The 24,466-nt window shown below is 44.0% G+C and overlaps 1 protein-coding gene across 3 annotated transcripts in view; it reads right to left on the bottom strand.

The window, feature by feature from the left end:
• Positions 1-3,289: 3,289 nt before the first annotated feature.
• The window catches only part of XYLB (xylulokinase), a 310,463-nt gene continuing 289,286 nt past the window's right edge, over positions 3,290-24,466 (bottom strand). For all 3 annotated transcript variants that reach the window (XM_081970175.1, XM_081970173.1, XM_081970176.1), the window contains one exon: positions 3,290-4,349. In XM_081970175.1, the coding sequence (XP_081826301.1) occupies positions 4,284-4,349 (66 nt within the window). In that variant the 3' untranslated portion in view covers positions 3,290-4,283. The remainder of the gene's footprint in view (positions 4,350-24,466) is intronic.

The raw sequence follows: 24,466 nt of genomic DNA, 5'->3' as shown, positions 1-24,466 counted from the left end.
TTAGGAACACAAGTTGAAATAGGGAAGAAAATGGTAAGTGAGCACCTATCCACCCTAGATGGGTTCAAATCACCAGGACCGGACGGATTACATCCCAGGGTTCTGAAGGAACTGACAGATGATATCTCAGAACCACTGAACTATATCTTTCAGAAATCCTGGAGCACCAGGGAACTGCCAGAGGACTGGAAAAGAGCTGATGTGGTTCCCATCTTCAAAAAAGGGAAAAAAATAGATCCAGGAAACTACAGACCTATCAGCCTGACCTCAATACCAGGAAAGATTCTGGAAAAGATAATCAAGCAACGAATTAGCGAACACCTAGAAGCAAACAAAGTAATAGCCAAAAGCCAACATAGGTTTGTCAAAAACAGATCATACCAGACTAATCTTATTGCATTCTTTGACAAAGTGACAAAATTAGTAGATCAGAGGAATGCCGTCAATATAGTTTACTTGGACTTCAATAAGGCATTTGATAAGGTAGACCATAACCTACTACTAGATAAAGTAGAAGAATGTGGGTTGGACAGCATCACCACCAGATGGATTCGTAACTTCCTGACCAACCGCACTCAACGTGTAGTCCTCAATGGAACTGCATCTACATGGAGGGAAGTATGCAGTGGAGTACCCCAAGGCTCTGTTTTAGGCCCAGTACTCTTCAACATCTTCATCAATGATTTAGACAAGGGAATAAATGGGGAACTCATCAAATTTGCAGATGACACCAAGCTGGCAGGAATAGCCAACACTCCAGAAGATAGGCTTAAGATATAGAAGGACCTTGACAAACTTGAACGTTGGGCACTATCTAATAAAATGAAATTCAATGGTGAAAAGAGTAAGGTTCTACATTTAGGCAAGAAAGACAAAATGCACAGGTACAGTATAGGTGATACCTTGCTCAATAGTAGTAACTGTGAAAGGGATCTTGGAGTCCTAGTGGACAACCATTTAAATATGAGCCAGCAGTGTGCAGCAGCTGCCAAAAAAGCCAACACAGTTCTAGGCTGCATCAACAGAGGGATAGAATCAAGATCACGTGAAGTGTTAATACCACTTTATAAGGCCTTGGTAAGGCCACACTTGGAATACTGCATTCAGTTTTGGTCGCCACGATGTAGAAAAGATGTGGAGACTCTGGAGAGAGTGCAGAGAAGAGCAACAGAGAGGATTAGGGGGCTGGAGGCTAAAACATATGAAGAACGGTTGCAGGAACTGGGTATATCTAGGTTAATGAAAAGAAGGACTAGGGGAGACATGACAACAGTGTTCCAATATCTCAGGGGTTGCCATAAAGAAGGCACCTGAGGGTAGAACAAGAAGCAATGGGTGGAAACTAATCAAGGAGAGAAGCAACTTAGAACTGAGGAGAAACTTTCTGACAGAACAATTAATCAGTGGAACAGAAGTTGCCTCCAGAAGTTGTGAATGCCCCAACACTGGAAGTCTTTAAGAAGATGTTGGATAGCAGTTTGTCTGAAACGGTATAGGGCTTTTTGCCTAGGCAGGGGGTTGGACTAGAAGACCTCTAAGGTCCCTTCCAACTCTGCTATTGTATAGTATGACTTCAATTCCAAACTTCCTAACTAAAGGCTGTTGTTTTTAGCAGTCCAATTTCTGAGTTTCTGGAAATGGCCAAGATGGATAAATCATGAGTTATTTTCAACTCCCCAATGCTAGAATGGTAAAAAGAAGTCTATTATTTCCATACCACTTGTACAGCTCTTCAAAACTCTTGAAACTAAGTCAAGCTGACTTCTCTACCGCCGGCCTTGAGATTATCAGAGCATATTCAGGTTGGCCACTGGTTTGATCATGTGCCATCAAGTTGGTGTCAACTTTTAATGACACTTTTAGTAATAAATTTTTTCCACAATGATCTGTCCCTATTCTGATCCTTAAGATTTTCATCAAATCTGTCCATTACCATTCTTACTGAATCCATCCGTCTTGCTGCTGGCTGTTCTCTTTTTTCCCATCATTCGCAGCATTATGGACATCTCAGAGAAGTCAGGTTGATTGACTGTGCCATCAAGTCATTGTCAACTCTTAATAATCACATAATTATATTCATTTATTTATTGATTAAAATTTTATGCCACCCATCTCGCCATGAGGTGACTCTAGATAGGTCTTCTCCAAGATAATCAGTCCCTGACGTGGTCCTTTAGCTCAGCGGTCACCAACTGGTGGGCTACTGGTGGTCCATAAATAAAATTTTGGTGGTGGTCCACAAAAAAAATATTTGCATTTTTTATATTGCACTAAATCAGGGATCCTCAAACTACGTCCCCCTAGGCGTGCAAGAATGTTTGTGTTGCTTCAGAGTGTTTCACCCTTTGAGGTCTTTTTGTGTGGGTCGGAGGGGGGCAGACATTCTGACTTGGGGTCTGCTTCAGCCTCCTGCTACAGGGTTTTGGGCAAAGGTTGGAGGGAAGTGCTGCTGGTGGCAAAGAGCTGGAGGGCCTCAATACAGTGGGACTGCATCATGGCCTGGAACTGGCTGACTATCGCAGCCGGCTGAGCCTCCAGGCGCCGGTACCTGGCCTTGTACTCCCACAGGTCTTCCCTCTGCTTGGAAAGCCTATGCTCGTAATCCTCAGTGAGGTGCTTCTGCTGAGCCTCCTTCTTGGCCAATTTGAACTGAGCTGTTTTGCCAACACTTTCTCATGGCAGCTGCTTAGCTCCAACAATTGCTTCCTGCTGGGGCCCTAAGGAGCCCAGGTGGGCAGGTGAGGAAGGGCTGGGAGGAGAGGGGCAAGTAGAGGCTGGCGAGGCACCCCTCGACGTGAGTGACACCGAGTTGGCCACACCCACCCAATCACATGACCACCTAGCCACGCCCACCCAGTCGGTCATTAGGCAGATTATATTAGTGGTCCGTGGGATTTAACATTATGGATTTAGTGGTTCCCTGAGGTCCAAAAGGTTGGGGACCTCTGCTTTAGATCTTTAATAGGTCTTACCATGTGTCCCAAAATTATAATTCATACTTCATTTCTAAAGGAAGCATGATGAACTAAGAACATCTCCATGAGAGTGGAGACGACAATTATGGCAAAGACCAAGAAATCTGCAAGTAGCCCCAAATGTACTCCAGTGGTTGTTCCTTGCTGGGGGTCAAAGAGGTCAGCCACCTTGCTCACAAATATAGCACAGCCTTTTAAAGAACACTGGGTTTGCTAGCCTCACTTTGTAATCTCTTTTTGAAATTTTCTATTTAACCATATTAAGTATATTAGAGATCTTCATAAAGACAAGTTTGAAAAGCCATGTGGTGAGTTTAATTTCATTCTTGAACAACAACAAAAAATAACTATGAATTTAAGAATCTAAAAAAATGGAAATAAACATAATAAAATTAAATAAGATTTTGATCCCTGAAAGTTATAAACAAATTAAGGGTCCAGACAAATTTGGACTATTGAGATTTTTTTACTATATGTTTTTGAAAATAATTATATAAAATACACAGCTTTTTGCAGGAACCAAATTGATTGATTATCTTAAGTCGCAACAGAGATCGGAGGCTTTATGATTTCAGAAATTCGGCACCAGAGGGGACTAAAGACTCCAGGCAATTTTTTTTTGAAAAGATTTTTAAAAAGTGTAAACGTGCAAAAGTGAAGATTTATAAAAGACATAAAATGTTATAATATTGGAAATATTCCAGGAGATTTTCTAAAAATAGAGCCAGAAATCAGTAGTCATAATGTCAAAAATGGAGTTTTCTTCTATGGATAGATTATGCCCAAAAATGAATTTTAATATTCTTCACAGAAAGTATAATATCTCTGTCTAAAGTTACATATTATTCTGCTTCCTACCATTTTTTCCCATTTCTACACAAAAAGCCCATTACCAATCACCAATAAATGTAGATAATTAGATTTCTCTAAGAAGCTGATTTGTCCATTTTGACAAAATATGTCAACTTCACCAACCATAGTGGCTAGTGTTGAATCTTTCTATCTCTGTGCACATAATTATCTCACTACAAGAAGCTAAATTGGCTCTCAAAAAGAGCAAATATTATCTGATCAGGTAAATCCAAAGCTAATTTGAAATTGCAAAATCCATGTTTGGAAGTGCTACTAGAGGCATTCATGGAAGTTGAAGGACCACTTGTGTAGACAGTGACAAGGGCAGCATTTACTCCACAGTACTGATTCACTTACAAAATGAAGGGATGTTTCATACAACTGTGAGTCCAGTTTCTTTCACTCTTCAATATTCTCTTCATTTAAATCAATACTGATAGATTCTCTTTGAAGATACTATTTTGATTTATTCAGCACCTTCTGTTCAAGTTCCATATATCTTTTAAGTAAAGGTTGGTAGATCTAAAAGAAAAAGGAAATACTATGGGTTAACAACAGCCACTAATGAATTTGTGTAAGATATTGCTCTTATAGATTATTTCATAAACACTGTGAAACATTCCTCATTTGAAAAAGTGACCTATTGAAGGAAAGGAAGAATGTCAGTTACAAAAAAAGGATATGAAAGACTACTGAACTGGAACATCTGGAGAACTTCAGGAGTGCCATCAGGCAAACAAAGAGAGGCCCATGTTTGCTTTCCCCAAACTCACGAGGAACCTGGGAGCAGTATCTAGTAGGCAGGGGCCCAAGGTTGACTCAGCCTTCCATCCTTCCGATATCAGTTAAATGTGGGCCCAGATTGTTGGGCCAGTATGCTGACTATGTAAACCACTTAGGGAGGGCTATAAAGAACTATGAAGTGGTATACATGTGTAAGTGCTGTTGCTATTGCCGATACTATTTATAAAATTTTGAGATTAAGACCCCTTCAACAAGAACCTATATTTCTTGTGAAATGTCCTGTATACATACAACACGGATTGTCCTACCAACTCATCCTTTCATGTAATAATACAAAAAAGAAATCACAGAGGGCACAAAGGCTGAAAATATACTTCCTAAGAATGTTATTGGTTGCTCTGTAGTATTTATCCTAAATTGGACAGATGGAACTACTTTAAACAAAAGGATTTCATTTGTCAAACAGAAGAGCTAGTTGACGTATCAAAAAAGGCTCTAAAAATACAGATACAGAGGTTGACATATAAAATGATCTCCTAATCTCTAATTTAACTAAACAAAAGATTCAGTTTTGGAAAAGAGAGGAAAAAGCATTTTTGTTCATAGACAGTTGGCCACTTGGGAATACAAGTTCCCTCCACAATCCATCCATCATAACTGAAGATACAATGAGTTCTGGCGTGAGAAAACTATTAAAGAGCCAGGATGTATTCCTGTTTTCAGCCATCCATATCACATAAAGCAGGGGTGTCCAAACTTGGGAACTTTAAGACTTGTGGACTTCAACTCCCAGAATTCCCCAGCCAGCTGGCTGGGGAATTCTGGGAGTTGAAGTCCACAAGTCTTAAAGTTCCCAAGTTTGGACACCCCTGACATAAAGGAAAAGTTAGATTATTTTTCCCCTGGCTTTTCCATGTAAAAATCTTAACATTTGGGAGAAAATGTCACCATGCAGTTCAATGTACATTATACGTTAGATTGCCATAATTTAGAAGAGGGATCTATGGCTGGCTGAGGAATTCTGGGACTTGAAGTCTACAGTCTTAAAGTTGCCAAGTGTTTAGACCTAGGCCTCCCAAGAGCATGAAGCAAACTCCTTGTCCTGACAAAAAACCCTTTTTATTAATTTACTGTGAATTCTGCTCCTTCACATCCAGCAAAGTCTTTCAAGGGAGGATTTACAGTCACAGGCCTTATCTGGCTTGGAGAGCTGACAGGCCGATATCTGCAAAACTTGGCAAGGAGTCTCGGAGAGTCCCAAACCAATTAAGCGAATTAATTGTCTCTTGCGAACTCCACTCCCCTTCCGCTCCTCTTTTATTTCCTCTGGGAGGGGCCATTCATCGTCCACCTTTGGCCTTACTCCCAAGTCGACCTGTTCTTTAGCTGTTCCCTTCGTCTGGCAACTCTGCGCATGCGCACACTGGGAACAGGCTCCAGCTATTCCTCTGCCTCACTGATGTCTGATTCTGAAGGCAGCTGATAACTGTCAGACGGCTCTGGCCCTCTCTCTGCCTCCAACACAGAGCCCTCATCAGAGCCTTCCCCAGATTCCAGGACCGGCCCATCTTCCTCCCCAACCTCCTCATTGTCCGAATCGGCTGTCGGCTCTGCCGACAGACCACAACACCAAGTTTGGAAACCTCTGATTTAAAATCATGGGATCATTATGTTAGAAGGAGGTCTTCTGGCCGAGGTCTCTGCAGAGGGAGCATCATATCATCCTCGACAAATGATCCTTCAACTTGTTCTTGAAAACTTCCAATAATGAGACACCCACAACTTCAAGAAGCAGGCTATTCAACGCTTAGTAGCACTCACAGTTAAGATGTTTGCCCTTGTTTCAAGTTTGAATCTCCCACGAAAAATCTTTTACTGTCTGATCTTGTCTTCTATCAGAAAGTCTGGAGTTAGTAGCATGGGCAAAGTTACAGGAGCTAGCTGAAAAACAAACCTCTCAGTAGATGCCTTTGTCTTGGTTAATCAACATCAGATCTGCAGGGTAACTGCTGGCTTGTACAGAACTGTCATTTTTGTTCACGACTTCAAAGTGTGCGTAGACCTGGTGGATATTATTGAGAACTCTCAGCAGAAGAATAGTGCATAAAACTAGATTTTGGTTCCTGCACCACTCGGGATAGAAGAACAGCTATCAACCGCTTCTAGGTGGAAGGCCCCAATTTGTGTGATTCAGGATGTTTGCAGGTGATGCTAAGCTGCTGTTCACTTTAATATGAAAACTACTTTTGTCAGTGATGCAGCCACCCTCAGCAACTTTCCAACTACACCAGGGATGTCCAAAGTTGGCTGGGGAATTCTGGGAGTTGAAGTCCACAAGTCTTAAAGTTGCCAACTTTGGACACCCCTGAACTACACATTCAAAGTTCTGGTTTTAACCTATCAATGTAGCTTGACATCTACATATCTGGGGGAATCACCTGTTTCCTGTAGAATGGACCAGATCGGATGGTTTGGCCAGAGTTCAGGCTGCTGAAATTCCCTCGTAAATCACAGGGAGAGTGTTAAAACCTGATATTTTTCATGATATTTCTACTCTTATTTTCTATACCTTCTCTCTAGAAATCTGAATGATGCTTACCATAGTAACCCTGCAGAGAGCTAGATTATTTTGCGCAGCTTTAAAGAATGAAGAAGAAGGACGCGATTGAATTAGGTCTGTGTCGAGGGTGAAGATTTGAATCAGTGGTGGGTTATGACCGACCGACAGCGCTCCTTACCAGTATTTGAACTCTTCGGGGCTTCTGAGCACGTGCATGGAGCATACGGCGCCTGCGTGACACTCCGCCGAGCAGCTGGAGCATCGTGGAGGCATCGCAGAGCGTTGCAGGCGGTAAGTACGCATGCGTGTGCTGCGCACGTTCATGTGGTGGATGCCAGGCCCCGTTGCACCGTACCGGAACCCACCACTGATTTCAATGTTTCTATGGTTAATTCCCCCCCCCCCCCCGTTGCACAGGATTTATAACCAAACTCCATAAACTGCCAGCCTCTTTGAAGACTCGGCAAAACAGAAATAATGTAAATACAAACATCCTGCAGTCTCTACAGAGATTTCCAATCATTCAGATCATGGTTGTCCCAGAGGCAGGGGTGGGTTTCAGCCGGTACACACCGGTTTGGGCATACCGGTTGGTGAAATTTAGCGTGTCTCCTAGTACCCTGTACCTAGTTCTTTCAGAGGCCCAGTACCAGAACGCTGCTCTGGGCTCCTGAAAAAGCCTCTCTCTGCCCCCTTCCTCCTCTTTCCTAAGCAGCTTGAAAACGGAGCTCTTCTCAAAGAGAAGGAAGGAGGGAAACCTATGACCCACAATTGAGCCCCAAATTTTGGTTGCTAAGCAAGAGCGTTGTTAAGTGAATTTCACCACATTTTCCAAGTTGGCCACGCCCAGTCGGTCACATGACCACCAAGCCACTCCCACCCAGTCACATGACCATCAAGCCACTCCCACCAAACAGGCCACACCTACAGAATAGGTTCTAAATATTTTTGAAACCCACCACTGCCCAGAGGTGATTTTCCAAAAGGCAACTGTACTTCCTGGATTCTTTCTCTAAGGGTCTTCTCTTAGATGAGAAGCAAAAGGTTTTCAAGGAAATGCAGTTGTCTTTTGAAAAGCACCTTTGGGGCAGGGGTGAAATGCTCTGAAGTCTGCTACTGGTTCGCTTCGCATGTGCACCGCAAGCGTTAAGAAGCCTTTTCTGAGTCTGCAAAAGTAGAACAGCTAGGGTGTGTTGGGGGGGGGGAAGGGGGGAACAGCTGTGCCACATGATTTAGTTTCAGGAAAAACAGTAGTTAAAAATGCTTTAAAAAGTAAAGAAAAAGCTCCCATGATTGCGCAGTACAGCTGATTGTTGCACAGCTGATCATCGGAACTATTTTAAAAACTTTTTAAAGCATTTTTTAGCTACTGATTCGGGTGAACCGGCCCAAACCGGTAGCATTTCACCCCTGTTTTGAGGCAGTGCGATGCAGTGTTGGAGTTGTTGGATTAAGAGTGGGAGACAAAACGGGTTTTAATTCACCTTAAACTCATGAATTAAAAGTGGGACATAAATCTCATACAGGTAGTCCTTGACTTACAACCATTGGCTTAACGTCCATTTGAAGTTACAAGGTCGAAGTTACTTTTTATTGAAAAGGGTGACTTAAAACCAGCCTTTCTATTTGTAATCATTGCCGCATCCCCAAAGATTAGGTGACCAAAACATGGGCATTTGGCAACCAGCATGTATTGACTATGGTTGCAGGGTCCCAGGGTTGTGGCAGCTCCATTTTATGACCTTCGCTGCTGGGTTGCAACAAGCTAAGTCAATGAGGGAAGGCAGATTTGCTTAATGACTACTGTGTTTCTCCCAAAATAAGACAGGGTCTAATTTTCTTTTGACCTCCAAAATAAGCACTTGGCCTTATTTTCAGGGAATCTTATTATTTTTGAGGTGCAGAAGGTGGCGAGCGTGGTCACCTCATGGCTGCTGCTGTGTTGCAATATTTTCGGGGAGGTCTTATTATTTTTGAGGTGCAGGAGACAGCGAGCGTGGTCACCTCATGGCTGCTGCTGTGTTGCAATATTTTCAAACAGGGCTTATTTGGGGGGGAGAGCTTATTGTAGTGCAGGCACTCAAAATTCTGATTGGGCTTATTATCCAGAGAGGTCCTATTTTCAGGAAAACAAGAGTACTTGATTCACTTAACAACTGAAGTGATTCACTTAATAATCAGGGCAAAAAGGGTTGTAAAAATTGGGTGCTTAACAACGGCTTTGAAGTTTTGGTTCCAACTGTAGTCGTAAATCAAGGACTACACCTAATGAATAAATGGAAGGTCCCCCAAATCAGAAAATTAGACCCTCAGCTAGACAATGCAGTTCAGGGAGCTTTTTGTCACCGGAAAGGGAGTTTCATACAAATACAGGTAGTTCTCAACTTACAACAGTTCATTTAGTGACCAAAGTTACAATTGCATTGAAAGATTTGACTAAGGACCATTTTTAAGCTTACGGCCATTGTGGCCTCCCCACGGTCACGTGATCAAAATTCAGAGGCTTGGCGTCTGACTTATATTTGTGACGGCTGCAGTGTCCCAGGGTCATGTGACCTCCTTTTTGCAGCGTTCTGACAAGCAACGTGAATGGGGAAGTCAGATTCACTTAGCAACCGTTACTAATGCAACAACTGCAACGATTCACTTAAGTCAGGGGTGTCCAAACTTGGGAACTTTAAGACTTGTGGACTTCAACTCCCAGAATTCTGGGAGTTGAAGTCCACAAGTCTTAAAGTTCCCAAGTTTGGACACCCCTGGCTTAACTACTACAGCAAGAAAAGTCATAAACGTAGGGACTGCAGGGATTCACTTAACAACCACGGAAAGAAAGATCGCAAAACGGGGCAGGATTAATATATATCTCACTTAACGGCATACATCTTGGGCTCAATGGTGGTCATAAATCGAGGACTACCTGTCGCTATCATCAGGCTACTCATCATCTCCTCCATGTCCGGCAGACCAAGCCTGGAATTTGGCCTCCATAACGAAAGATGTCTTTAGCTGTAGCTATTCTCCTGGGTGGAGGGATGGGGAAGAGGGGAGAGGGGGCGTGTGGTAGGGTGGTCTTTTGCTGGAAAAGGCAGTGAACCAAGCTTGACTTTTGTCGAGACAAATGAGCCGGCGGTGAAGTACATTAACAGGGAAGATAAAATGTTTCCACTGGCCTTATATTAGCAATTCTTTTACAGCTCCATTTTAATGCTTAACTCGGTCAGTTTCTATGGAGATGCGAGTGGAGAGTGGTGGACTTTCGCTCCGGTTTCCTTGCTCCGTGCATCAGCCACTTATTACAGCGAGACACATTAAGGACTTTAAACTAAGCACACAGTCTGGAGATGATGGCAGGCATCTGGGTAACCTTTGGGTGGAACGCACCATCGTCCCACTCACTGTGGCTCGAAAGCTCTTCAGACCGCATCTGTTCACCCCCACACACAAACACACATCCACTCCAGCACTTTGCACAACCCCATTAGGGCCAACTCAATACTCAGAAATAGATGTAAAACTTCTGCAGTGAGCAGAGAGGAATTCTACCTGTTATATAAACGGAAGTCGATCCTCGGCTTAACAACCATTTGATTACGAGCCGAGGTGGCGCAGTGGTTAGAGTGCAGTACTGCAGGCTACTTCAGCTGACTGCTAGCTGCAGTTCTGGCAGTTCAAATCTCACCAGGCTCATGGTTGACTCAGACTTCCATCCTTCTGAGGTGGCTAAACTGAGGACCCAGATTGTTGGAGGAAAGAGGCTGACTCTGTATACCACTCAGAGAGGGCTGTAAAAGCCCTGGGAAGCGGTATATAAGTCTAAGTGCTATTGCTAATGCTATTGCTAATATTGCAAGCAAACTCTACCCACTGCCTGGAGTTCAATTCTGAAAGGCTCCAGGTTGACTCAGCCTTCCACCCTTCCGGGCTGGGTAAAATGAGGACCCAGATTATTGGGGCCAATAGGCTGACTCTGTAAACCGCTTAGAGAGGGTTGTCAAGCACTGTGAAGCGGTATGTAAGTCTATTGCTAATGCTAGAGTCCTTGAAGTAATCATGGCGCTGAAAAGATCCCCACGGTCACATGATCAGAATTTGGGAACTTGGCAACCCCCAGGTATTTATGATGGTTGGCAGCATCCCAAGATCACGTGATTTCCATTCGCGAGAATTCCCAACAAGTAAATTCAATTGGGGAAGCCGGGTTTGCGTAATAAATTCGCTAAATAACTTCAGTGACTAACTTGACAACCCTGGCGAAAAAAGTTGATTAAATTGGGTGTGAATCACTTAATCACTACCTGGCTTAGTAATGCAAGTCCCAACTGTGGTCCCACAGTAAGTTGAGAACTACCTGTAGCACAAGGCAAGCACTGAGTAGGAAGACAGCAGAGCAGATGGTCACAGTGCAGAGTTCGGATTGGCACAGTGGTTAGAATGTGGAATTGCAGGCAAACTCTGCTCACGGTCAGCAGTTCGGTCCTGATTGAGCTCTAGGTTGACTCAGCCTTCCACCCTTCCGAGGTGGGTAAAATGAGGACCCCCAGATTGTTGGGGGCAAGAGGCTGACTGTGTACACTGCTCAGAGATTGCTGTAAAGTACTGTGAAACGGTATATAAGCCTAAGTGCTATTACTATCTTGGTGTAAGTCAGGGTGTCCAAACTTGGGAACTTTAAGACTTGTGGACTTCAACTCCCAGAATCCCCCAGCCAGCTGGCTGGGGAATTCTGGGAGTTGAAGTCCACAAGTCTTAAAGTTCCCAAGTTTGGACAGGCCTGGTGTAAGCCAAAGCTGGTAACTCTTAGGTTTCCTTCACATGGGGAGACTCCCAAACTGTTTTAGGGGTGTTTGGGGGGGCCATTTGCATTGAGATGCTGGGGAGGATCCATAGGGATAGTCCAAAAAATTAACATGGCAGCCACAACTGAGTAATCAAGTTATAGGTGCTATCTTGATTTCTGTGAACTCCTGTAAGGAGAGTCTGTCCCAAACATCCTGCGTAAGCTTGCCAGGTCCCTTCCTAAGATTTACATCATCCAATGTATCTAAATGTCATTTCTCACCACCCCCCGCCCCAAATGGAATATTTTATATTTTTATTTTAGGCAGGTAATTAAGTTGCCACCAACTATTTGACAAATGTAGACGATAATCTATAGGAGGCAAAGAGGAGATTCCTCATCCCAATAGCACCAGTTTTTCCTTTTTCCCAAATCGATTGGGTCCAAGCATTTCTGGAAAATATCAAACTCCAGCAGTATTTTAGAGAGAAAAGGGAAGGAGAGAGAAGGAAGAAAGGAAGACAGAGATGGGGAGGGAGGGAGAATAAAGAAAGGGAAGGAAGGAGGGAAAGATAAAGAAAAGGAGAGAGGGAGGGAGGGAGGAAGACAGAAAAAATAAAAAAGAAGGGAGGGAGGGAAGGATAAAGAAATGGAGGGAGGGAGGGACAAAAAAGGAGGGAGGGAAAGATAAAGAAAAGGAGGGAGGGAAGGAAGGAAGGATAAAGAAAGGGAGGGAAGGAAGGAAGAAAGGCAGGATAAAGAAAGGGAGAAAAGGAAGGATAAAAAGGAAGGAAGGAGGGATAAAGAAAGGAAAGGAGGAAGGGATGGAGGGGAGGAAGGAAAGAAGGAAGGCAGAAAGGAAAAGAAAGGGAGGGAAGTATGGAGGGAAGAAAGTAAGGATAAAGAAAGGGAAGGAGGGAGGGAGGGAGGGAAGGAAAGAAGGAAGGAAGGATAAAGAAAGGGAGGGAGAAAAGAAAGGATAAAAAAGGAGAGAGGGATAAAGAAAGAATGGGAGGGAGGGAAGGAAGGAAAGAAGGAAGGCAGAAAGGAAAAGAAAGGGAGGGAAGGAGGGAGGGAGGGAAGGAAACCATAGAGACCTAAACAAAAGCATCACTGAAAAGACACAAATTGCAATCCTGCAACTCCCAACCTTCCCTTGCCAACTTCAATGCACTGGATTCATTCTGCCCAAGCTTTTTGGCTTGTGGGGCCTGAGTCCCTTGATCTATTCAGACAAAAACAGTTGCTGACTTCCTTGTCTGACTTTTGACCAAGATGGTCCACAATCAGAAACCATGGTCAATTTCACTGCTTCTGAATTTCTATCCTCTGATGTCCATTGGGAGGGGGAGCGGGGGGGGGGGGAGGGGAGGGGGTGCTGTGTTTATATTTCTGCAGACAATGACACAGCTGGTCAATCACTTAAGAGCCATCAGTTAGCCTGCAGACCCTGGAGTCACAGTCCTCCAAACACAACTGCTGAGAAGAGATAACACGTTTTTCTGCCAAGTTGAGGTGAGAAAAATAAAATGTAGCAGAAGGCTAGAAAAGTAAAGCATAGCAGGAAAAAAAAACAGAAAAGAAGAAGTTTGAGGGGCTGCCCCAAAGAAGAGGGAGTCAAACTATTCTCCAAAGCACCTGAGGGCAGAACAAGAAGCAATGGGTGGAAACTAATCAAGGAGAGAAGCAACTTAGAACTGAGGAGACATTTCCTGACAGAACAATTAATCAGTGAAAAAACTTACCTCCAGAAGTTGTAAATGCTCCAACACTGGAAGTTTTTATGAAGATGTTGGATAAACATTTGTCTGAAGTGGTGTTTCCTGCCTAAGCAGGGGGTTGGACTAGAAGACCTCCAAGGTCCCTCCCAACTCCAACATGTTCTATGTTCTAAGTATTGACCACAATTGGGATCAGAAATTTTGTTACTAACCAAGGTTTGCCAAGTAACCTGTGCCCAATTTTACTACCTTTTGTTCCTCAGGGTTGTTAAGCAAATCAATGCAGTTGTTAAGTGAAACACATGGTCGTTAAGTGAATTTGACTAGCTCCATTGACATTGTTGGTCAGAAATTGGCTGGAAAGGTGACAAATGGCATTCAAATGATCCCAGGATGCTGGAACTGTCGTAAATACATGTCATTTGACAAGCACCTGAGTTTTGTTCAGGTGATGGGATCATAGGGATGCTGCAACGGTCATAAGTGTGAGGACTGGGCATAAGTCACTTTTTCAGTGCTGTTGTAAATTTGAGCAGTCAGTAAGTGAAAACTACCTGAATCATCCTATAAGATGGTTGCATATACGAGATGGGCAGTTATATAAATTTGAAAAATAAATAAAGTAATGTCACATGTAGCACTGTTTTCACTCTTAATAGCTGTACCTTAACAGAATCTTGCAAATCTGAATGTATTTTTCTCTGTTCCTCTCCTTATCTTGTGTGAATGATGGAGAGGTCTGTCGGAGATTTTTTTTTTTTTTAAGGTGCTTCCTTAGTCCCATCTCCAGCCCCTCTTATTTAGCCCCTGCCTGAGAGTGTCAATGAAGGCCTCTCCTCCTTCCCATAGGAAAAGGGTCAGGGGTGGGAATCGGGGTAGAGTGCAGAGTTCGGATTGGCGCAGTGGTTAGAATGTGGAATTGCAGGCAAACTCTGCTCACGGTCAGCAGTTCGGTCCTGATTGAGCTGTAGGTTGACTCAGCCTTCCACCCTTCCGAGGTGGGTAAAATGAGGACCCCCAGATTGTTGGGGGCAAGAGGCTGACTGTGTACACTGCTCAGAGATTGCTGTAAAGTACTCCGGGGTAGAGACGGAACAAGAAAACAGAAAGGGACATGGCTAGGAAAAGAAGAGTGGGGTGGGGGAGGAGAGGGGGAAGAGAAGAAGGAAAAGGGGAAAAATAGAAATAGAAGGAAAAAGGAGAGAAAAGAAGAGGAGAAAAAAGAGAAACAGGAGAAAGCAGATAAGAAAAAAGAAAAGGAGGAAGAAAAAGAGGAGGAGAAGGAAAAAGAGAAGAAGGAGAAGGAGAAGAAAGCAAGAGGAGGAGGAGGAGAAAGAAGAGAAGGAAGAGGAAGAAAAGGAAAGAAGCGAGGGAGGGAGGCAAAGGAGAAGGAAAAAGGAGAAATAGAAGAAAGAAGGAGAAAAAGAGGAGGAGGAGGAGGAGAAGGCACCGAAAAAGGAAGAGAAGGAAGAGGAGAAAAAAAGGAGGCAGAGCAGGAGAAGGAAAAGGGAAAAAAATAGGAAAAAAGGAGAAGAAAAAGAAAGAGAAGGGAAGAAACAAATCTCCTCAGAAATTAAAAAAAGAGAGAGACTCCATGAAATCCTGGGCCTCATTTGCACACAAGACATGACTGAATCCACTTTGCACCATCAGTCACCATGGTCCTTGCACAGCTTCTCAATGGGGCTTTGTCCCTCAATCGCCAAAATTGTCCACCCGCCCTCCACCCCCAAAACAAAGGAAAGCAGAAGAGGAGGAAGCTGACTCCTATAAAACTGAGACCCAGAAGATGGAAATGGGGCTCCAAACCCCTGTCTATCATAACAAACTTTCCCATCCCATTCCCAGCTGAATAGAACATCTTATTTTCCTTGGAGATATATACATATATATGTTGCAACCAGCAAACTACCAAACAAGCACTTATGGCTACATTAAGAGCATCAATATGTCAGGCAAAAATAGCTCTTTTATTTACTGAAATATCTACAGTCAAGCCTCACTAATTCTCACTTTGATTATCTGCAGCCTTGATAAAGTCAGCTTGCTCTGTTCCAACTGAGATTTAATAGAATGGCCTCCCCTATAGCTGAAAGCAAATTTGCTGCCAAAATCGCAAGCTCTGTGCTCCTTCTTGGCTGCAAATCTTATTAGTAGCATTATTGTTTTTACAACTGAAGAGGAAAGAAAGAAAGAGAGAAGGAGCCTTATTATGACACCTTTATATATGGGCATACACAGAGAGGCCGGGGTGATCCACTGGGCTTTAAATTAAAAGTGTCAAATGAAACGAACAGCCACATTTAAGGCTACAGTGCTTTTGACTTTTATTGGACTTGACTGCTTAACTTGCTAATTTGCAAAATTCAAGACTCATATGCAACGGATACCCCTAGCCATTAGCATGAATAACTGATGCTTGGCTTTGGTTTCAAATCCATGCAAACGTGAAAAGAAAATAAAGCTTTTGTTGTTGTTTGTTATTGGTGTTAAATCTTCCCTAAACATTCATCTCTTCTAATGTGGCAGGGTCAGTGCTGGGTTGACAATTTTTTCACTACCGGCTTGGGTGCACTCCTGCGCAAAGTTTCGTCGCATGTGCAGAAGCGTCTCGGCGGGTGGGTGGAGCCATCCGCCACCGCTACTACTGATTTAGCCGAACCGGGCTGAACCGGGAGCAACTCAACACTGGGAGGTATGCCCTGGAGGCAAGGCTTAAAACAACCCTGCCTGGCACCTGCAAATGATCAAAGCCAGCCCCCCTTTTTAACATGTATCGAAGCAGGCTAAAAAGCCTCTGATCCAGGGGCGAAATGCTACCGGTTTGGACCGGTTCTCCCAAACCGATAGTAAAAAAATACTACCGGTTCGGGCGAACTGTTATTTCCAACGATCAGCTGTGACGCGCAACTTATATTAGCTAGAAAGCAGGATTTCCTGCTTTGTAGCTAATCTAAATGGCGTGCACAGCAGATTCCCCTCCTCCTCGCTGTTCGACATACCTTTGCAGCCACGCTTGGTAGCAGGCTCCGCCCACCCGCCTGGATGTCATAATGTCTGTTTTTGACGCTCTGCGTAGGCACGGAAGGTTGTGCACACGCATGCTCACATTTACGAACCGTGAGTGAAGGTATGTAGATTTCACCCCTGCTCCGATCACATAGCTGCCACTGCCATTTTGATGGTTTTTGACCTCCCCAGCCAAACCACTGCATTATGGCCTAATGCCATCGGTTCCATTATGTAGCTTAAAGTTCAATATTCGAATCCTTGAAAGGTTGTCCCAGGAAGAGGGTGGTTGATTGATTATCCAGGCTGTCTGATGAAAGAACTAGAACTAGCGAGTGAAACCTTTACATGGGGAGACTTGGGATGTCCCAACTATGAGAAATATTACCGTATTTTTCGAAGTATAAGACGCACTGGAGTATAAGACGCACCAAGATTTTGAAGAGGCAAATTTAAAAAAAAAAAAGTTTTTGCACTTGGCAAACCTCCCAAAACCGGCTCGCGTTTCGCGAAAACGGCCCTGGTTTTTTTTTTTTAAAGGGCATAAAATAGCTTTTAGGAGGTTTATAAAGTGCTCCAGCAAGGTGGAGCCAAAAACGAGCAAAAAAACAGTCCATTTTTTCTCATTTTCTCAGCCCCCAAGGAGCTCTCTGAAAGCCTCATAAAAGCTATGCACGGCCATTTTGGTGAAGGGGACGGGGTTTCAGGAGGCGAAAAATGCTGTATTCAATGTATAAGACACACCCAGATTTTCAACCTCTTTTTTGAGAGAAAAACGTCCGTCTTATACTCCGAAAAATATGGTAATCAGTGGAAAAAAATTGTCACTTGCAGCTATCAGTGACCGTCACTGAAGGTTTTCAATCCAAAGTATGGAGAGATGTGAGGACCTTGGTGGGAAGTGGATTAGAAGGCCTCCAAGGTTCCACTTTTTTGATTCTCTGAAAATATTCAGAATTTGTTTCATATGTGAGGAATGCACCTACTAGGTTTTCCCGAAAATGAGACCCAACTGGAAAATAAACCCTAGCGTGATTTTTCGGGCTGCTCGTAATATAAGCCCTACCCCCAAAATAAGCCCCAGCTGAGATCACCAGTCAGACAAACACATTTACTGTGTTTCACTGAAAATAAAACCCAGTCTTATATTTTGGGGGTGGGTGGGTTCCACAATAATCGCTAGGGCTTATTTTTAGGGAAATACGATTTCGGGTTTTTTTTCCTTGAAATACGGGGTGCCCTGCCCACAAAGTGCGCACAAGAGGAAGTGCGTGCAAGGACACTTACAGCATCCAACAGTAGCTGCAGCCCACCAGCCCCTTGTTTGGCGCATTCTGGGGATCTGCATCCCAGGCAGCGCAAGTGAGTTGATTCTCTGTCCATGCAGCAGACAGACGCAGAGGCGTGAGTGGGGAGGCAGGCAATCTGGAGGCACCACAATGGTCGTGGGAAAGCTGAGAGTTGGTGGCCCAGGGTGCGCAGGCGACTACGAGAGTTTTATCTTCAAGTGATGGCACCAGCAGCAGACAGAGGCATAGGCATGGGATGGAAGGCAGGCGATCCTAACGTACCGTGCAGGCTGCAGGCAAGCCGAGAGACACAAAGACGAGCCTCCCGTGGCCGAACACCTGCTCCGACCCACCAATTCTCAGCTTTCCTGCGGCCCAGGCTGTGCGTCCCAATTACCTGCCTTCCCCCCCCCTTCCCCATGCATCTGCCTCTGTCTACTGCTGATGCTGCTACTTGAAGATGAGCCTCCCACGACCAGTTATTCCGGCCAATTGTAAATAAAGGATGAACTGGTTTTCCCTGAAAATAAGACCAGGTCTTATATTAATTTTTGCTCAGCTTATATTCTGGTTAGGTCTTATTTTGGGGAAAATATGGCACTACCACATTTTCCCCTGAAAATAAGACCTTCCCTGATTTTAAGTGTGTGCCTAATATAAACCATACCCCAAAAATAAGCCCTAGTAAAGGGGTTGGGTGTAGCCCCTATAGGAGGCGGTGAGCAAGCATGAGCCAACGGTGTTCGGTAGCAGTCGCAGCCCATGCAGTGCAGGTGAATTGATTACCTGTCCAAGCAGCAGGCAGGGAGGAGGCATGTGATCTGGATGGGCCATGGGAAAGCCGAGAGTCGGTGGCCGGAGTGACGGCTAGCCACAGGAGGCTCGTCTTCGTATTGTGACACGGGCAACAGGCAGAGGCACAGGCATGGGACAGAAGGTAGTTAATCCTGATGTGCCGTGAAGGCCACAGGCAAGCCAAGAGACGCAAAGATGAGCCTCCCGTGGCCACCCACCCACTCCGACCCACCAACTCTCGGCTTTCCTGCGGCGCACGCAACGCATCTGGTTTGCCTGCCTCCCACGTCCCCCGGTGCCTCAGCATCTGTCTACTGCTGGTGCCATTGCATAAAGATTAACCTCATGTGGCCAGCCGTCCATCCACTCTGGCCCACCAACTCTCGGCTTTCCTGTGGCCCATTCAGATTGCGTGTCCCCTCCCATCCTGCTGCTTGGACAGGTAATCAATTCACCTGCACTGGATGGGCTGCGACTGCTACCGAACACCATTGGCTCATGCGCACTTACCACCTCCTATGCTAGCCACACCCAATCCCTTTACTAGGGCTTATTATTTGGGTAGGGTTTATATCCTACCCATCCTCGACTTATAATTGAGCCAAAAATGTCCACTGCTAAGCAAGGCAGTTCTTAAGTAAATTATGCCTCCTTTTATTATCCTTTTTGTCAGTTGTTAAGTAAATCACTGCAGTTGTTAAGTGAACCATACAGTCATTAAGCGAATCTGGCTTCCCACATTGATTTCGCTTGTTAAAGGCCGGTTGGGAAATGGTGACCCCATGACCAGGGGAATGCTGCAATAGCCATTACTGTGAAAACTAGTAAGTCACCCTTTTTTTCAGTGCCAGTGTAACCTCAGTCCCTAAACAAATAGTTGTAAATCGAAGGCTATCGGTATCACTTGCTGAGTCCTTTGATTGCTCAGAGATGGGAAAGAACAGGAAGCCTATATAAAATGAATTGAGAAGGAAGGAAGGAAGGAAGGAAGGAAGGAAGGAAGGGAGGGAGGGAGGGAGGGAGGGAGGGAGGGAGGGAGGGAGGGAGGGAGGGAATTAAAAGCTTTAGCCCTACTCACATTTTGCATTAACCAAGTTGGCATTCACATCTGAACAACCAGAAAATTATTGTGCTTGTTAAAGTTGTTAAGCCATTTTGTAGGGCCTGTGACTTGTGTGCATGTGTATGTATGTGCACCTTTTGGCTTAATTAACCAACAAGCCAAACATCTCCAGCTTTAATAGATTGCTAAACTACTCCAGCATTTTAATGTGACCATAATGGCTTCTTATTGTCTGTTAGCACATACTTAGTGTTATAAGATCTCCCGAGTTATTTCAGTCATGCCCACTGCTCTGGATTAATCTTCCTTTTCTAAAAGAAATACTTCCAAATCTTCCTTTCTCTCCTCTTAATGGGGCGAGGGATGGGGGAGGGGAGGGGAAAGACCACAGAGAGTGAGAACTTCAACAGATTTCCTGGAACAAAATGCAGAAAACTTCATGGGCTCAGCTGGCCATTCCAACCTAGATGGATAATGAGCAAAAGTTAATTACCATCCGATGGCCTTTTTAAACACCCTATTCATTGCCAGCTGATGGGAAGAAGGATCAGCTGCTTGGGGCCAGCTCTTCCAAACTTACATCATCGTCATTGTAATAAATGCGGGACTTCAGCAAGAATCCCAGTCACAAAAGGCAGAATCCTCCTTCTGGTTAGCTGGTAAAACTCTCCACAGCTTTATATCTGTGATGGGAGAAGTTTCCTCATCCATTTGATGTCCAGATGTTGCGTCTCTTGTTGGGACCTGCGTTGACTAAGATCAATAGGAGCTGGACACTAATTCCCACTCCACTCGTAACAAGACAAAGATTTAAACCTCTTTCGCTCAGACACAACCTTCTGTGCAAGATCAGCTGGCGATGGGCACATGTGGATGAGTTGCAAACTGGAAAGATCTACCTCGCAGGTGCTAGGAAAACAGCACCAAAGAGATCGGAGGGAAAGGAATACAGCCAGCAAGCATTCTGGAAGCTGCCTGCTGCAATCTCACAATCAAGAGTTGCCTGTGTGTTGTGGCACTCAAAGTGGTACTGTGTGTAGTGGTATGCAGATGGGGACTACAGCCAAGAAATTAAAAGACGCTTGCTCCTGGGGAAGAAAGCTATGGCAAATCTAGACAGCATACTAAAAAGCAGAGACATCACCCTGCCAACAAAGAGGTGTCTAGTCAAGGGTATGGTTTTCCCAATTGCAATGGATGGTGCTGGAGACGACTTCTGAGAGTCCCTTGGACCAGGAGTGAAATTCAGCAGGTTCTGACAAGTTCTGGAGAACTGGTAGTGGAAATTTAGAATAGTTCAGAGACCCGCCAAATACCACCTCTGGCTGGCCCTAGAGTGGGGAGAGAATGGAGATTTTGCAGTATCCTTCCCCTGCCATACACAGCAAGCCACGGCCACAGAATCGTTAGTTTAAAAAATTGAATTTCACCATTGCTTTGGACTACACAGTGATCCAACTGGTCGGTCCTTAGAGGAGATCAACCCTGATTGCTCTTTAGAAGGCCAGATCCTGAAGATGAAACTCAAATACTTTGGCAACATGATGAGAAGGAAGGACTCACTGGATAAAAGCCTAATGCTGGGAAAGATGGAGTGCAAAAGAAGAAGGGGACGACAGAGAATGAGGTGGCTGGATGGAGTCACCGAAGCAGTAGGTGTGAGCCTAAATGGACTCCCGGGGGTGACAGAAGACAGGAATGCCTGGAGGAACTTTGTCTATGGTGTCACGATGGGTTGGACATGATTTTGCGACTAACAACAACAACAAAGTGGTACTCAAACTGTTGGGTGAATACGTCTTGCGTGGGTATGGAAAATCTGGGCTCAGTTGTGGTTGTAAATTGAGGACTACCTGTATAGTTTCCTCTTCTTCTTTTTCTCTCTAGAATAAAGATCCTTATCAGAAGTTCCTGTTCATTATTTCCAAACAAGACTGTTGGGGATATGTTGATAAGACTAGGAATGCAGTGGATCTAGCAAATTGTGTTAGAGCAGGAGTGTCAAACTCGATTTCATTGAGGGCCACATCAGGATTGTATCTGACCTCAGGAGGATGGGGTGGGCATGTCCAGGATGAGCTCATCACTTGGGGGCGCCTGTGGTAGCCCAAGCGCTCTGCCAGCAGAAATAGCTCCGTTTTCAGCTGCGACAGTCTCCTGCAGCCCTCTGTCAGTGAAAATGGAGCTTGGGAGGGCCGCCATTTTCGCTGGCAGAGGCACTGCAGGCCAGTCCTTTGCTGTTTCCATGGCAGCCCCGGAGATCTAAGCACCCCGCGGGCCGGATCCAGCCCCCAAGGTCTTGAGTCTGACATCCCTGTGTTAGACGAAAGACATGTTGTTGTGATCAAATAATTCACAAGTCTAAGGGAATGTTCTCATTCAGAATTGCGAGATGGTTGTGAGTCCTACAAAGCAGAACAGATTAAGGAACTGAGGGGTCCTTGCTATCTGAGCTTGCTTGTTTTCTTGCAAACGTTTCACTATTAAATATCATAACTTTTTAACATTTTGTTTGTTTCATTTGTAGGGAAACGCCTGATGTTTAGGTGCAGTGGTACCTAATCATTTGTTGGTTCCAGGAGGTGCAAAACAAATTTTTCCCATAAGGAATAATGTATTGAGTCACAAGGAAGCCAACAGCGACAAGTTCTAACGGGTGTTGAGTACCAAACAAATGATGAGTACTGGGACCAAATTTTCAAATCAAAAATTTGAATACCAAATTCAAAACAGCGGAGTACCAAGGTACCACAATATATGAAAAGTACAGGTAGTTTTTGAGTTATAATAGTTCATTTAGTGACTGTTCAAAGTTATAACGGCATTGGAAAAAAAGGACATTTTTCATACAATTGTTTGAAACGTGTTTGAATATTAATATCTGAACAAACAACATTCAGACTAATTTTCATCTCATAAAAAGGTGTTTGAAGACCTGTGTTCTGACAGACGAGCACAATTCAAATTGCACTGACGTCTCCTCGAATGGTGATGAAACGTTTGCAATCAAATTGCCAACCTCAGAGCTTCCAAACAGCATCATACAACCATGTAATTCAGATACTTGGCAACTGGTTCCTATTTATGACGGTTGCAGAATCACCTTTCGCGACCTTCTGGGGGGGGGAGAGAATCTAGAACGTATAGGTAATCCTCCATTTACGACTGTCAGCAACTGTCCAAAATTATATCAGCCTCCAAAAAGATACTTATGACTCAGTTCTGATACCATCCCCCTTCCTGATCATGTGATCGCATTTTGGGACCTTAGCAACCCAACCTGCATTTACAGTCATCTGCAGCACCCCACAGTCACATGATCACAGTATATAGTGTTTTCTGCAGAAAAATAGCTTTTATTACCAGTTTCAACCACTGTCGGCAATGGGTTGCATAATGACCGCACTATTCACTTAAGAACCGCTGCAAAAATATTATAAAGTTGGGCACGGTCATATGATGACCTGTTTAACCAGAACAACTTGCGACCATAATTTTGGGCTCAATTACAGTCGTAACTCAAGGACTACCTATATAGTATAAATATTTATGGTAAACCACCTTGTCTCTTTGGTCATAGCCATATAAAAAAGCTAAACAAATAAATGTTCTTAGCAGGTATTTTAGTAAGTATATCCATGACATCCCAGAAATTCAGGTAGAGGCCTGTTTAAAGTTATTTATATCCCTAGCCATGATCCAGATGAATATTAACAGACAAAGCTGTCTCGGTATCAAGATCCAATTTTCCTTCCAGGATCAATGCTGGCCATAGTTTAAATAAATCCTTTTAATAGTTTTTTATACAGGAAGATCTCAACTAACAATCACAATTTGGGACCAGAATTTCTTAACAGATTTACAGAGTTGGAAGGGACCTTGTAGGTCATCTAGTCTAACCCCCCACCCAAGCAGAAGACCCTACACCATTTCTGACAAATGGCAGTCTACTCTCTTCTTGAAAGCTTCCAGTGATGAAGTTTCCACAACTATTGAAGGCAACTTCTGTTGCATGAGTTGATTGCTCTCTCTGTCAGGAAAAAAAAAATCTCCTTATTTCTAGGTTGAATCTCTTCTTGACCAGTTTCCATCCATTATGCTTTGTCTGGTCTTTGAGTACTTTGGAAAATAGCTTGACCCCCTTCCTCCTCTCTGGGGCAGCTCCTCAAATATTGGAAGATGCTATCCTGTCTCCCCTGGTCCTTCTCTTCACTAGAATAGCCAGGCCTATATTCCTTCAACCGTTCTTCGTATGTTTTACTCTCCAGTCCCCTAATCACCCTGGTTGCTCTCCTCTGCACTTTTTCTAGAGTCTCAACATCTTTTTTATAGTGTGGTGACCAAAACTGTATGGAATATTCTAGATGTGGTCTAACTAGGGCTTTATGGAGTGGTATTAGTATTCACTTGAGCTTGATTGTATCCCTCTCTTAATGCAACTTAGGATCGTATTGGCTTTTTAGTACTTCACTTGATCTTGATTGTATCCCTCTCTTAATGTAATTTAGGATTGCATTGACTTTTTAGTACTTCACTTGATCTTGATTGTATCCCTTTCTTAATGCAACTTAGGATCGCATTGGCTTTTTAGTACTTCACTTGATCTTGATTGTATCCCTTTCTTAACGCAACTTAGGATCGCATTGGCTTTTTTGGCTGGAGCTGCACACGGCTGGCTCCT

This window comes from Natrix helvetica (assembly GCF_964273705.1).
Source record: "Natrix helvetica genome assembly, chromosome: Z".
Classification (NCBI taxonomy): Eukaryota; Metazoa; Chordata; class Lepidosauria; order Squamata; family Natricidae; genus Natrix; species Natrix helvetica.
This window is presented reverse-complemented; position numbering and strand designations above follow the sequence as displayed.